At 48.8% G+C, this 14,517-nt stretch overlaps 1 protein-coding gene across 4 annotated transcripts in view; it reads left to right on the plus strand.

The window, feature by feature from the left end:
* Positions 1–14,517, plus strand: part of OSBPL2 (oxysterol binding protein like 2) — a 44,887-nt gene that overhangs the window by 1,913 nt on the left and 28,457 nt on the right. For all 4 annotated transcript variants that reach the window (XM_036420010.2, XM_036420008.2, XM_036420009.2 and 1 more), the window contains one exon: positions 13,994–14,156. In XM_036420010.2, the coding sequence (XP_036275903.1) occupies positions 14,120–14,156 (37 nt within the window). In that variant the 5' untranslated portion in view covers positions 13,994–14,119. Of the gene's footprint in view, positions 1–13,993; positions 14,157–14,517 lie in introns of those variants that run through there.

The following is a 14,517-nucleotide window of genomic DNA, read 5'->3' on the forward strand; positions in this document are numbered from 1 at the left end:
GGACCTGCTGTCACTCAGCTGAGGCTCTGGACAGTATGTGGACAGTGTGGGTGTGGCTGTCTTCTGGTCACTGCTGTACTTCCTGCTGGAAGGCTGACTTCATAGAGTTTGTTTGTTTATTTTTTATTCCTCACCTGAGGATATTTTTCCATTGATTTTTAGAGAGAGGGAAAGACACAGAGAAACATTGATGTGAGAGAAACACATTGACTGGTTGCTTCCTGCACGAGGCCCAACCAGGGCCCAGGCTGGGGAGGAGCCTGCACCCGAGGCATTTGACTGGAATTGAACCTGGGACCCTTCAATCCACAGGCTGATGCTCTATTCATTGAGCCAAACAGACTAGGGTGGTAGAGTTTAGCACTAACAAGGGCAAGGCTTGATTCTGAAACTCGGTGTACTTCAAGGTTGATCTTTAGCTTATCGAGACTGAACAGAAGTTAGTATTTGAACATGACTTAAGTATTAAGAAATACTTAAATCCTAAGTGTTAATATTTCAGGGATTAGTTCGACACTTTAAATGCAGTTTCCATGGATAGTGGTTAATTTGTATCTCTGCTATAATTTTATGTTTTCAAAGTGTTTTTGATGGTAAATCTCAGGTGTTGGCCCTGCCAGGGTCAGGCCCACGGTGGACACATGGTGTGGAGAACCCACCCATGCCCGCAGCTCTCCTTAATGACCATGTCGTTAAACGGTCACCTAGCCATGCCCATGAACGTCATGGTGCTTCTCTCCTTTTCTACCCACGTTCAGAAAAGAACTTAGGGCCAAAGCCAGTTTGGCTCAGCGGTAGAGCGTCGGTCTGCAGACTGAAAGGTTCCAGGTTCAATTCCGGTCAAGGCATGTACCTTGGTTGCGGGCACATCCCCGGTAGCGGTGTGTGCAGGAGGCAGCTGGTCGATGTTTTTCTCTCATCGACGTTTCTAGCTCTCTATCTCTCTCCCTTTCTCTCTGTTAAAAAATCAATAAAATGTATTTAAAAAGAAAATAAAAGAGCTTAGGGTCCATGGCAAATCTCAGAGCGTGTTGCGCTGTCACGGGGACCTGCTGGTGACACAAGTACTCTACCTGTGCCCTGGGCTAAACTGCAGCACGCCTTCCGGAAGGACTGAGCAGCAGGGCCGCTTGTAGCCTTTTGCCTGGTGTTTGCGTCTGTCTCTCCTTGCTTTCTCTGCGTGTCAGGGGCATCTTGCGGGGTTGTTTTGAGACATGGACTCTGGGATTGTGCTGACTGAGATAGCCCTGTCCGGCAGCGGGTCTGAGAAGGGCAGGGGGAAGGTGCGCTTCTGCTGACCTGGGCATCTATCTCCCTCCCACGGCTCTGTCGAGTCACGCCGGCATGGGGACCCCTGAGTGGCTCTTGGTTGGGCAGACTGTCTGACCTGAGCTGGTTCCTTGACAAGAGGGTGGAAGCGCTGGCCTTAGAAGCTTGCTCCAGCTGGTGTCAGGTGCTTGGGGAGAAATGGTCTGCGGATGGTTTGTGGGAAGTTGTCCTGACTTCGGGTTCCAGAGAGGACGATGGCAGCCAGCGGGGAGGGCAGGCTGTGACACACCGCTGGGACTGTGTGTCCCACTGAACAGACAAAGGCTGCTCCCAGGCTGAGAGAAAAGTCACTGTCATCTGGCACCTGTACTCTGGGCTTGGCTGGAAAGTGACTTCCACTAGAGCCTTGGTTTCAGGGTGGCTGTGTCTGATGTTCCCGCAGCAGCTTTCAGGACTGCAGTGGTGGCACATGTTAACAGGCACCTGTCTGACACCCAAGAGGGGCCAGGACCACTTGTGCTGAGCTCGGGGTGAGTTAGGCTCCGAGTGCCGGGATTCCACAGATAAATTAGCGAGGGAATGTCACACCACCCGAGGAGCAGGCAGTGAGGAGGGAGGGCATTGTGGTTCCCGTGCAGATGCACACCCAGTGTTCCACGTTCTGTTTGTAAGGCAGTTCTGCATGCATAGAGTTGACTGCCGATGCTCATCAGGGTTCACCCGGCTGCTGGGAACCTCATAAGAAGTGCAGCGTTGGCCCGGCTGGTGTGGCTCAGTGGTTGAGCATCGACCCATGAACCAGGAGGTTACCAGTTTGATTCCTAGTCAGGACATGATTCCCCATGGGAGGCATGCAGGAGGCAGCCTATCATGATTCTCTCTCATCAGTGATGTGTGTGTGTGTGTGTCTCCCTCTCCCTTCCTTTCTGAGATCAATAAAAATAAAAATATATTAAAAAAGAAAGAAGTGCAGCTTTGGGAGAGAGGGCCAGGGATGTGCAGCATATCCCACCAGGTTGCTGTACCTCGGCCATGCTTGGACACCCTGGTGGGGGTCTTAACCCTATTCTGGGTCAGCGATCCCTTGGAGAACCTAGTAGAGAGTCTGAGTCATCTTCCTGGGGAAAAACGAACACATTTTCCCTTTTTTATTTTTCTCTTTTTTGGGGGAGGGATTTTCCTGACCTCGGTTTAAACCCCACGCCCATTAGTGCTCAGGAAGTGTAGTTGGGAGTGAGCAGGCAGGTGTCATGTTAGGATGACCAGTTTCTCAGCACAGTGAAACTGGTTCAGAGGCTGAGCAGGTGGAACTCGTATGAGAACTGACAAGGAAGGACCTGGGGTGGGAGAGGCAGCAGGTGAAAGGGCGAGGGTCTCAGACTGGATTCTGTCAGATGGAGATGGCATCCGAAGCATCTGGCCTGGTTGCATAGATGCTTCAGGCAGGGCAGCGGGGGATCTGGGGGTAAGGGTAGAAGCGTGGGCATACTCCATGCCTCCCCCCTCCCCCAGGGCTTTCCACTGCCCCTAGGGCTGCAATACTGGGTCTTCCAGTTGTCCAGCCACCACCTGCTGGTCCAGGGCTCTGGTTCTGCTCTCGGAAGTGGACAAGTAGACAGCAGTGGCCCTACTGATGGTCTGATTCCTCTGATTGCTCCGCTGCTCTTAGGGCGCATGGTGCCTGGGTGGGCGGGGCTGCTGCCCTGAGCTTCCTTCCTCTCCCTGCTTTGGACCTGCTCTCTCTGCTCTAGGACAGGATGACGAGATTCATCGACACAAGCACTGCACGGGAGAGCCTCCAGTTTGCCTTGTCGTGGTTTCGAAGCGCTTCGTTCTGGATTGCTCTGGGTTTATGTCCCTGTTCCTTCAAGTATCGAGTGTGTCTCTGGCACTCACTGTTTTTTTTTTTTTGTTTGTTTTTTTAATCAATCTTTATTGTTCATATTGTTACAAAGGTTCCTCGTTTCTTCCCCCCTCCACCAGGTTCCCACCCAACCCTCCGCCCCCTCCCCATCCCCCATTGTCCTCATTTATAGGTGCAGTTTATGTTCAGTCTCTTCCTCCCTCCCTTTCCCCGATAGTAAATCCCTTTTCAGATAGTAAATCAGTTACTTAGCATTTTCTCATATCAATAATACCACCACATGCCCAATGATACATTTCACACAAAAGACATTTCCAAATAGGTCAACCAGCCTCATCCAGGCCCCACCCAAGGCACTCAAAGATCAACACCCCAGCCCTATACTAACTCAACACATCCAGATCTAAGCCTTCATCACTTGATTCAGCAGACCCTCAAGTTCCCACAAAAGTTTCCAGCCATGTCTGAGAGGCCGCCGTGGGGCAGGGGCAGGCGAGAAGCGAGCTGTTCCGGGCCTGGCTGCTTCGAGCCTGGCCTCTGTTGCTCTGGTTCGTTCCACAACCAGCTGCTCCGGGTCTGGTCACCGCCACTCCCAACCTAGTTGCTCTGGACCTGGCTGCTGCTGCTCCGGGCCTGGCCGCACCCGACCTGGCTGCTCTGGGCCCGGCTGCTCCGGGCCTGGCCGCTCCCAGCCTGGCAGCTGCTGCTTCGGGCCTGGCCACACCAGACCCGACTGCTCCGGGCCTGGCCGCTCCCAGCCTGGCAGCCGCTGCTCCGGGCCTGGCCGCTCCCAGCCTGGCAGCCGCTGCTCCGGGCCTGGCCACACCAGACCCGGCTGCTCCGGGCCTGGCCGCTCCCAGCCTGGCAGCCGCTGCTCCGGGCCTGGCCGTACCAGATCCGGCTGCTCCGGGCCTGGCTGCTTCCAGCCTGGCAGCCGCTGCTCCGGGCCTGGCCGCACCAGACCCGGCTGCTCCGGGCCTGGCCGCTCCCAGCCTGGCAGCCACTGCTCCGGGCCTGGCCGCACCATACCCGGCTGCTCCGGGCCTGGCCGCACCCAGCCTGGCAGCCGCTGCTCCGGGCCTGGCCGCGCCATACCCGGCTGCTCCGGGCCTGGCCGCGCCAGACCCAGCTGCTCCGGGCCTGGCTGCTCCCAGCCTGGCGGCCGCTGCTTCGGGCCTGGCCGCACCAGACCTGGCTGCTCTGGGCCCGGCTGCCCCAAGCCCGGCCGCTCTGAGTCTGGCCGCTCCCAGCCTGGATGCTCCTGGCTTGGCTACTGCTGTTCTGGACCTGGCTGCTCCCAACCCAGCTGCTCTGGGCCCGGCTTCTCCGGGTCCGGCCACTCCGGGTCTGGGTACTCCTGGACTGGCCACCCTGGGCTTGGCTGCCTCCGCCTCAGGTCTGGCTGCTCCAGCGCTGGCTATTGTTGCTATGGTTCTGGCTGCTGCTGCTCTGGGGCCTGGCCGTTGCTGCTCCGGGCCCAGTTGCCATTGCTTTGTGCCTGGGCACTCTAGGCCTGGCCGCCACTGTTCCAACATTCTGTCCTTTTTTTTTTTTTTTTTTTTTTTTTAACGCATTTATGTTGCAATATTGGCTGGTGAGTTGAGTTCTGACTTAGTCTTTGATTTTTCAAGATCTTCTTTGTATTCTTTCTTAAGTAATTTTACTATCTTTTGCTCTCACTTGATTTCTTCACATTGAGAACTTTGGTTTCTTCCTCCTTGTCCTGGGAGCTCAGCAGGTTGGCCTGTGTCACCCCTTTGTTCTCCGCGGGCTCCCGTGCTGCTCCAGCCTGTTGCCGGGGTCAGCGCTGCCCAGGAAGCAGCCCCCGGCCTTGGCTCCATTGCCCGCGCTCAGAGGTCAATGGCTCGGGGGCACCCCCCCCCCTGGGGGCCCCGTCGCCCGGCTCCCTGCCGGCTCCCGGCTGGCTGGTGTCCTGGCTGGTGTCCGGCAGGGGCTCCTGCTCCATGTCGCATTCCTCCAGCCTGGAGCTTTTTTTTCTTCTCCTTCCCACTAGGGGAGTCTAGGATCAGAGTCAACAGACTGTCCTCTGCACGCAGTGCGCGCGACTCTGGGCGCTCCACTTTTCGCTGCTCCCCTGGGCTTCCGCCTCACAGCCCCGTCTCCCCCTGCCCGAGCCTGGGTCCCCAGGGTCTGGTCCAGGACTGGGGTTCAGAGCAGTCCGGACTGAGGCTCAGCGCCGCCAGAGGCTTTGTTTCTTCTGGCTAGGGTAATCCAGCATCAGAGTCAACATTCAGTCCTCTGCGCGCAATGTGCGCGCGACTCCGGGGGCCCCGCCTTTCGCTGCTCCCCTGGGATTCCGCCTCACAGCCCCGTCTCCCCCACCAGAGCCTGGGTCCCCAGGGTCTGGCTCATAACTGGGGGTCAGCGCTGCTGGTTCGGGGGTTCAGCCCAGGCTGGGGGTTTTATTTCCTTCCTGCTAGGGAACGCCAGGCAGCACCCAGCCCTCTCCTCCTCTCCGGCTGTGACCTCTCCGCACACGCATGCGTGCAAGCGCGCAGCATGTCTCCGTACCTTAGGCTTTTTTTCAGCTTCTCTGATTTTCCTTCTGGTTTTCTCTTTCCTTCTTGTTGTAGAATTTTCAGTCAGTCGACTACCTGTAGCTCTGGGCGATGTCCACTCTACATTTTAGTTGTATTCCATTGAAATTGTTGTGTGCTGCTGCTATTAGGTGTCTACCTGAGCAGCCATCTTGAATCCTCCCTGGCACTCACTGTTGAATATCAGTTTCAAGGGGAGGAAGGGACTTGGGGAAACTTGTGGATGGTGGGGCTCTAGGCCATCTCCTGCTGGGTCCTTACCAGAAGTGCTGGCCCCTTGGCTCCTTGGGTCAGGCTGGGGTCCCTCTGCCTGCCTGTCAAGGCCACCCTGTTGGCCATTTGTGCATCTTCCTTGGTGAAATGAAATGTCTATTTAAGTCCTTTGCCCATTTTTGAATCAGGAAATTTTGTTGTTGTTATTGAGTTTTGATGTCTTTCATTTCTTTTTCTTGTCTGATTACTCTGGCTAGAACTTCCAGTACTACAATCCATAGCATTGGTGAGTGGGCATCCTTGTCTTGTTCTGAAATTTGAGGAAAAGCTTTCAGTCTTTCACCTTTGAGTGTTTTGTTCCCTGTGGAGTTTTTATCTATGGCTTTTATTATGTTCGGTAGTATCCTTCTATTGGTAGTTTATTGAGTGTGGGGTGTTTTTTATTTATATCATGAAAAGTGTTGAAGTTGGTCAGATGATTTATCTAGATCCATTGAGATGATCATGTGTTTTTCATTCTGTTAATGTGATGTATTACATTGATTGATCTTCCTGTGTTCAACTATCTGTGTATTCCAGTAATAAATCCCATTTGGTGTATAATCCTTTGAGTGTGTTGCTGAATGCATTTTTTTTTTTTTATTACAAATGTTACTCATTTTTCAATGGGGAGTGGGGAGGGGGCGGAGGATGGGGTGGGAACCTGGTGGAAGGGGGAAGAAATGAGGAACCTTTGTAATAATATGAACAATAAAGATTGATTTATTAAAAAAAAAAAAAAAAACCCAAACAAACAAACAAAAGAACAAATGTTCCTCATTTTTATTTTTCCCCTCCATTGCTCCCCTTCACCATTTTCCCACCCCTCCCTCTGCCCTTCTCCCCCCCGCCCATTATCCTCACCCATAGGTGCACATTTTATGTTCAGTCTCTTCCCGCACCCCCCACTCCCCTTTTTCCCGAGAATCGTCAGTTCACTCACCTTCCATACTTCTGATTCTATTATATTCACCAGTTAATATTGTTCATCAGATTTTTTTAAATTCCCTTGGTTTTTAGATTCACTTGTTGATAGTTAGGTATTTGTTGTTCATAATTTTTATCTTTATTTTCTTTCTCTTCCTAAAGAACCCCCTTCAGCAATTCATATAATTCTGGTTTGGTGTTGATGAACTCCTTTAGCTTTTTTTTATTAGTGAAGCTCTTTATCTGGCCTTCGATTCTGAGTGATAGCTTTGCTGGGTAGATTATTTTTGGCTGTAGGTTCTTGCTATTCATCACCTTGAATATTTCTTGCCATTCCCGTCTGGCCTGCATGGTTTCTGTTGAGAAATCGGCTGACATTTTTATGGATGCTTCTTTATAGGTAACTACCTGCTTTTCTCTTGCTGCTTTTAATATTCTTTCTTTGTCTTTTGCTCTTGGCATTTTAATTATGATGTGTCTTGGTGTGGTTCTCTTTGATTCCTTTTGTTTGGCGTTCTGTGCTCTTCCTGGACTTGTAAGTCTAATTCTTTTCCAGGGGAAGTTTTCTGTCACTATTTCTTCCAGTATGTTTTCGGTATCTTGCTCTCTCTCTTCTTCTGGGACCCCCATAGTTCTGATGTTGGTTAACTTGAAGTTGTCCCAGAGGTTTCTTACATTATCTTCAACTTTCTGGATTCTCTTGTCTTCTTGCTTCTGTGGAGGAATATCTTCTCGTTCTTTATGTTCCAAATCTTTGACTTGATTCTTGCGATCTTCCATTCAGTTTTTAGGACTCTGTATAATATTTTTTATTTCAGACAGTGTATTCTTTATTTCTAGTTGATCCCTTTTCATCTTTTCATAGGTCTCGTATATTTTATCGGCCTTTTCTAGAAAATTCTTGAAAAACCTTATAAGCGTGTTTTTGAACTCTATATCCAGTCGCTTTTTGTCCTCCATTTCTTTCGTTTGTGATCTGTTTCCTTGTCTCGGCATTTTCGCAGCTTCCCTGAGTTGGTAGCCTTAAAAGTTTCTGTGTTCAGCTTGGATGGGGCAGAGTTTCAGGGTGGAGCCTACAGCCTTGGCTTCCTCAGCCCCCCCCCATGAGGTTCCTGAGTTTCAGTGTTCCTCAGTGTCCTTTGGTACTCGCTGCAAGCACCTCTGAGAGAAAGGTGCCCTCGAGTTTCGTCTGCTACCAAACAGTCTAGGCTCTCCCCCAATGAGCCCGGAACTGGGGTTCACTTCATTTGGAAGTGGGGTTGGAAGTGGGATTCAGAGCATTTTGGAGCTTTTGTCTCCTTCCCGCTAGGGCAATCCAGCGGCACAGTCAACCGTCTGTTCTCTGCGCGCAATGTGCGCGCCTCTGGGATTGCCTTTCGCCGCTACCCTAAGTTTCCGCCTTATAGCCCAGGCTCCCTCGGTATGAGCCTGGGTCCCCAGGTTCTCGCCCAGAACTGGGGTTCAGTGCAGTCGGAACTGGGGTTCAGCACAGTCCGGAGCTTTTATCTCCTTCCCGCCAGGGAACACCAGCCAGGCACTCCGCCTCCCCTCCTCTCTGGCTCCGTCTTCTCCCCGCGCGCACGGTGTCTCGGTACCTTAGGCTCTTAGGCTCTTGGTTTTCCTTCTGGTTTTCTCTTTCCTTCTCGTTGTAGAATTTCCAGTCAGTTGACTTTCCTGTAATTCTGGGTAATGTCCATTTTGTATTTTAGTTGTATTTTTTTGAAATTGTTGTGAGTGTGAGAGGCTGCAATTAGGTGTTTACCTATGCCACCATCTTGGTTTTCTGCAGGGATTCACTGAATGCATTTTTAAAAATATATATTTTATTGATTTTTTACAGAGAGGAAGGGAGAGAAATAGAGAGTTAGAAACGTCAATGAGAGAGAAACATCGACCAGCTGCCTCTTGCACACCCCCTACTAGGCATGTGCCCGCAACCAATGTACATGTCCTTGACTGGAATCGAACCTGGGACCTTTCAGTCTGCAGACCGACGCTCTACCACTGAGCCAAACCAGCTTCGGCTCGCTGAATGCATTTTAATGTATTTAGTTTGCTAGTATTTTGTTGAGGATTTTTGTATCAATGTTCATAAGGGATGTAAGTCTGTAGTTTTCTTTTTAAAAAAAAAATATTTTATTGATTTTTTACAGAGAGGAATAGAGAGTTAGAAACATCAATCAGCTGCCTCCTGCACACCCCCTACTTGGGATCAGCTGCCTCCTGCACACCCCCATTGGGGATGTGCCCGCAACCAAGGTACATGCCCTTGACCAGAATCGAACCTGGGACCTTTAAGTTCGCAGCCCGACGCTCTATCCACCGAGCAAACCGGTTTCGACATGTAGTGTGTTTTTTTTTTAGTGTCTATATGGCCTTGGTGTCGTGGTTGTGGGCTGGCCTCATAGAATGAGTTAGGAAGTTTTCCCATCTCCACATTTTTTAAAAAACTTTGAGGAGGTTTGATGTTATTTCCAATTGAAATAGTGGAATTCACCAGCAAAGCCATCAAATACAGGGCTTTTCTTTGTTGGAAGCTTTATTATTACTGACTAGAGGCCCGGTACATGAAATTAGTGCATGGGGGCGGGTGTCCCTCAGCCCCGCCTGCACCCTCTTTAATCTGGGATCCCTCGAGGGATGTCTGACTGCCCATTTAGGCCTGATCCTTGTGGGATCAGGCCTAAACGGGTAGTTGGACATCCCTCTCACAATCCAGGACTGCTGGCTCCCTACTTCTCGCCTACATGCCTTCCTGATTGCCTTTAACCGCTTCTGCCTGCCAGCCTGATCACCCCCTAACCATTCCCTTGCCAGCCTGATTGATGCCTAACTGCTTCCTGCCAGCCTGGTCATTCCTAACTGTCCTCTCCTGCAGGCCTGGTCCCCCCAACTACCCTCCCTTGCAGGCCTAGTTCCCTCCCAATTGCCCTTCCCTGCAGGCCTGGTCACCCCCAACTTCTCTCCTCTGCTGGCTTGGTCACCCCTAACTGCCCTCCCTTGCTGGCCTGATTGCCCACAACTGCCCTCCCTTGCAGGCCTGGTCCCTCCCAACTGCCCTCCCCTACTGGCCATCTTGTGTCCACATGGGGGCAGGATCTTTGACCACATAGGAGCAGCCATCTTGTGTGTTGGGGTGATGGTCAATCTGCATATTACTCTTTTATTAGATAGGATAGAGGCCTGGTGCATGGTAGGGGCTGGCTGGTTTGCCCTGAAGGATGTCTTGGATCAGGGTGAGGGTTCCCTTGGGGCATGGGGCAGCCTAGGCGAGGGGCCTGTGGTGGTTTGCTGGCCATGCCCCCTGGCAACCCAAGCAGAGGCCCTGGTATCTGGGGTATATTTATCTTCTACAATTGAAACTTTGTAGCCTGGAGTGGAGCCAAGCCTTCTGCTTGCTCCATGGCGGCAGCCATTTCTGTTGGGACTTATGTATCTTCTTCTTCTTTTAAATATATTTTATTGTACAGAGAGGAAGGGAGAAGGAAAGAGAGTTAGAAACATCAATGAGAGGGAAACATCGATCGGCTGCCTCCTGCGCACCCCCTCCTACCCCCCACTGGGTATGTGCCCGCAACCAAGGTACATGCCCTTGATTGGAATCGAACCTGGGACCTTCAGTCCACAGGCCGACACTCTATCCACTGAGCCAAATCAGTTGTGGCTTATGTATCTTCTGTAATTGAAACTTTGTAGCCTTAAGCAGAGGCCTGGGCCGGCCAATCTGTGCCGAAAGCTTGGCTTTCTCCATTGCTGGGGGCAACCCTAGCCTCCTCCTCTTTCCAGCTCCATGGCTGCTGTCATTTCTGTTTGGATTTATGTATCTTATGTCATTGAAACTTTGTAGCCTTGAGTGGAGGCCTAGGCCCGCAAGGACAGGCGGAAAGCTTGGCTTCCTCTATTGGCGGGGAAACCCAAGCCTCCCTTCTGCTCTCTGTGGCCATAGCCATCTTGGTTGGGTTTATTTGCATATGTGCTGCTGATTGGCTGATGGGTGTGGCCTATGGGTGTAATGAAGTGATGGTTAATTTGTATATTACTCTTTTATTAGATAGGATTCAACCACCTTGCTTTTGTTGTTGTTAATCCTTATCCAAGGATATTTCCCTTGTGATTTCTTCTTCGATCCATGTTTAAGAGCATGCTATTTAATTTCTACTTCTTTGTGGGCTTTTCAGATTTACTTTTGTTGATTTATAATTCATCCTTTTGTGGTTAGAGAAGATGCTTTGTATATCTGCCTTTTAAAATCTATTGAAATGGATCTGTGGTCTCATATGTCCTGGAGAATGTCCTGTGTGCACTGGAAAACGCATATGTTGCATGTGTCTACCAGATCTCATTGGGTTAGTTTGTTGTTGAAGTCCTCTCTTTATCCTCTGTCTGATTGTTGCTTGCTAATGCATTTTTAAGTTATTAAATATAATTTATATTATTTTGAACAATTCAAATTCAGAATTCATAGTTAACCTCCAAAAAGGAGCCAGAGTGTTTGTATCATTGGTGAACTCTCTGTGCTGTGTGAAGATTACATCTCGGTTGCCTTGCCCATTTTTATAGAGAAGAGAAAGAACATGCAACCCTGCTCTTTAGTGAGCTGACTGTGGACATAAACCCTCCAGGTCCACAAGCTCTTAGCCAGTCACCTGATTCCCAAGTGATTAGATCTGTTTTTCTAAGAAAAACATAAAGGTGCATTTGTTAGACTTGAGAGAGAATCATTGATTGGCTGCTTCTTATATATGCCACACTGGGAATTGAGTACACAACCTGGGCAAGTGCCCTGACTGGGAATCCAACTGATGACCCTCTGGTTTATAGGTTGACACTCAACCATTGAGCCATGCCAGCTGGGCTGAGTCAAAATAATTTTGAGGAAATTTCAGTTGGTTTCGGTTTATGCTGATAATAGCTAACTTATCTATATAGCAGCTTCTCCAGAATTGAAAATTGGCTTGCTGTTGATGTGAAATAAATATTTTAACATAATTTTTCATTTATAACAACCTGCCTATTTGGAGAAAGAATTCAGCACAATCCCTGAGCCGTGTCTGGACTCTGATGTGGGAATGGAAACTAACCTGCTCTTGTGACTGTCCCAAGCCAGTCGTTGTACTATTTCTTATACAACTTGGGTGATGGTTTCATTTTTAATTTACTTTTGTTAATACTCACCCGAGGACATTTTTTCCATTGATTTTTAGAGAGAGTGGAAGGGAGGGAGTGAAGAGGGGAAGAGAGAGAAAAAAACATGGATGTGACGGAGACACATAGATTGGTTGTCTCCCGCACATGTCCTGACCAGGGCCAGCAGCTCAGGTATGTGCTCTTGACCAGGAATCGAATCCAATGCTCTAACCACTGAGCACATCAACCTTGGCTGTAGATGAAGAGGCTGTAGATGAAGATTTTAAAATAAAAATAACTTCAAATAATGATTACTTATTGATGTATTCATTGTTGGATATTTGTATTATAAATGTTTCCTCTCATATTTTTTGAGATGAATTTTGTTATTTTTTAAAAAATATATTTTTATTACTTTCAGAGAGGAAGGGAGAGGGAGAGTGATAGAAACAATGTTGAGAGAGAATCATTGGTTGTCTCCTGCATCTCTCCACCCCCCTATGTCCTCCCCAGGGATCGAGTCTGCAACCTGGGCATGTGTACTGATCAGGAATCAAACCTGACCTGGTTCATAGGTCGATGCTCAACCACTGAGCCATTCTGGCCAGACAAATTTTGTTTTTTTAATTTGACAGTCTGCTTGTTGCTTTACTGTCTCTATATCTATCTTTTGGTTCATCAGTTTATAATGTTCTTTATTATCCATAAATGAGTGAGGTCATGTGGTATTTCTGTTTTATTGACTGGCTTATTTTACTCAGCATGATGTTCTCCAATTCTATCCAGGTTGCTGCAAATGATGAGAATTCCTTCTTTTTTATGGCAGCATAGTATTCCATTGTGTAGATGTACCATAGTTTTTGGATCCAATCATCTGCTGACAGGCACCTAGGCTGTTTCCAGATTCTAACTATTGTAGATTGTGCTGCTATGAACATAGGGGTGCATATATCCTTTCTGATTGGTGTTTCTAGTTTCTTGGGATATATTTCTAGGAATGGGATTACTGGGTCAAATGGGAGTTCCATTTTCAGTTTTTTGAGGAAACTCCATACTATTCTCCACAGTGGTTGCACCAGTCTGCATTCCCACCAGCAGTGCACAAGGGTTCCAAATTTTATTATTTTTGAAGATTTTTGTTTAATTCTCGCTGAGGATATGCTTGTTTGTTTTTCTTTGATTTTTAAAAATTCTCTTTTAAATCATGTTTTTTTTTTGTTTTGTTTTAAATATATATATTTTTTATTAATTTCAGAGAGGAAGGGAGAGGGAGAGAGAGAAACATCAATGATGAGAGAGAATCATTGATTGGCTGTACCCTGCATACCCCCTACCAGGATCAAGCCTGCAACCTGGGCATGTGCCCTTGACCTGAATTGAACCCAGGACTCTTTAGTCCAGTGTTTCCCAAACTTTTGACATATGAGTACCCCTTCAATAATTTTTGTAATGCTGAGTACCCCTCGTCAAAAGAAAATGGATGTATTAGGCGCAGCTAAGCACGGTGCAGTGCATATCCCCACCAAACTCCGGTGCAATGCGTATCCCCACCAAACTCTTCCCGTACCCCTGGGGGTTACCTTGTACCACACTTTGGGAAACACTGCAAGTCTGTAGGCTGACATTCTATCCACTGAGCAAAACCAGCTAGGCCTGTTTTTTTATTGATTTTAGAGAGAAGAAAGGAGAGAGAGAAACTGATGTGAGAGAATCATTGATCAGTTGCCTCCATATGTGCCCTGACCAGAGAGTGAACCCACAAACTAGTTATATGCCCTGACTGGGAATCAAACCTACAGCCTTTTGTGTTGGTGATGATGCTCCAACCAACTGAGGCCCCTGGCCAGGCTCATGCATTTGTCATAAAATTATTAGTTTATTTCTTTGCTAAGATGTAATTGAGATTGATTGAAAAAATGACAAATGGTATTTGAAAAATGTTTCTAAGCCATAAAACTTCTGAAAGTTAAGTATGTCAAAATGTTTCTCCTCTTAGATCTCCACCACCTATTGGATTTTACCCCCAAAGCTCCCGTGTGACACACCTGACACCGTCAATGTAGACCCGGGCAATGATTCAGTAGGAGACTGCAGATCGGGGCAGGGCTCCTGGCTGCCCAGCATGAACGGGGACGAGGAGTTCTTTGATGCCGTCACAGGTGAGCACAGAGAAAAGGTCCATCATTCACTAGTTCATGGAGCGCAAAGCCCCCACCCGGGCCTGCAGATTGAGGATGGTCAGGAAAGCATGTTTCCAGGCTTGACTCTCAGATCTGGGGAGAAAGCTCAGCTTTAGACAACAGGAAGTAAGAAGAAAGGGCAATTCCGTTTTTAGTCTTTAAAGGAATTGCTCTTGCATGTAAATGCTCAAAGTTCAGTTATTTTCCATTTCCCCACAGCCTTTCTAAGTGGCGGCACAGAGCCTGTAGTTGGAAAGCTGCTTGGTGTGCCCAAGTGGAAACAGCATTGATGGGAGTGTTTGTATGAGGGCAGTAGGCTGGGTCACTGGGCTGGGTGGGA

The sequence above is a fragment of the Pipistrellus kuhlii genome, unplaced genomic scaffold, assembly GCF_014108245.1.
Source record: "Pipistrellus kuhlii isolate mPipKuh1 unplaced genomic scaffold, mPipKuh1.p scaffold_m20_p_60, whole genome shotgun sequence".
NCBI lineage: Eukaryota > Metazoa > Chordata > Mammalia > Chiroptera > Vespertilionidae > Pipistrellus > Pipistrellus kuhlii.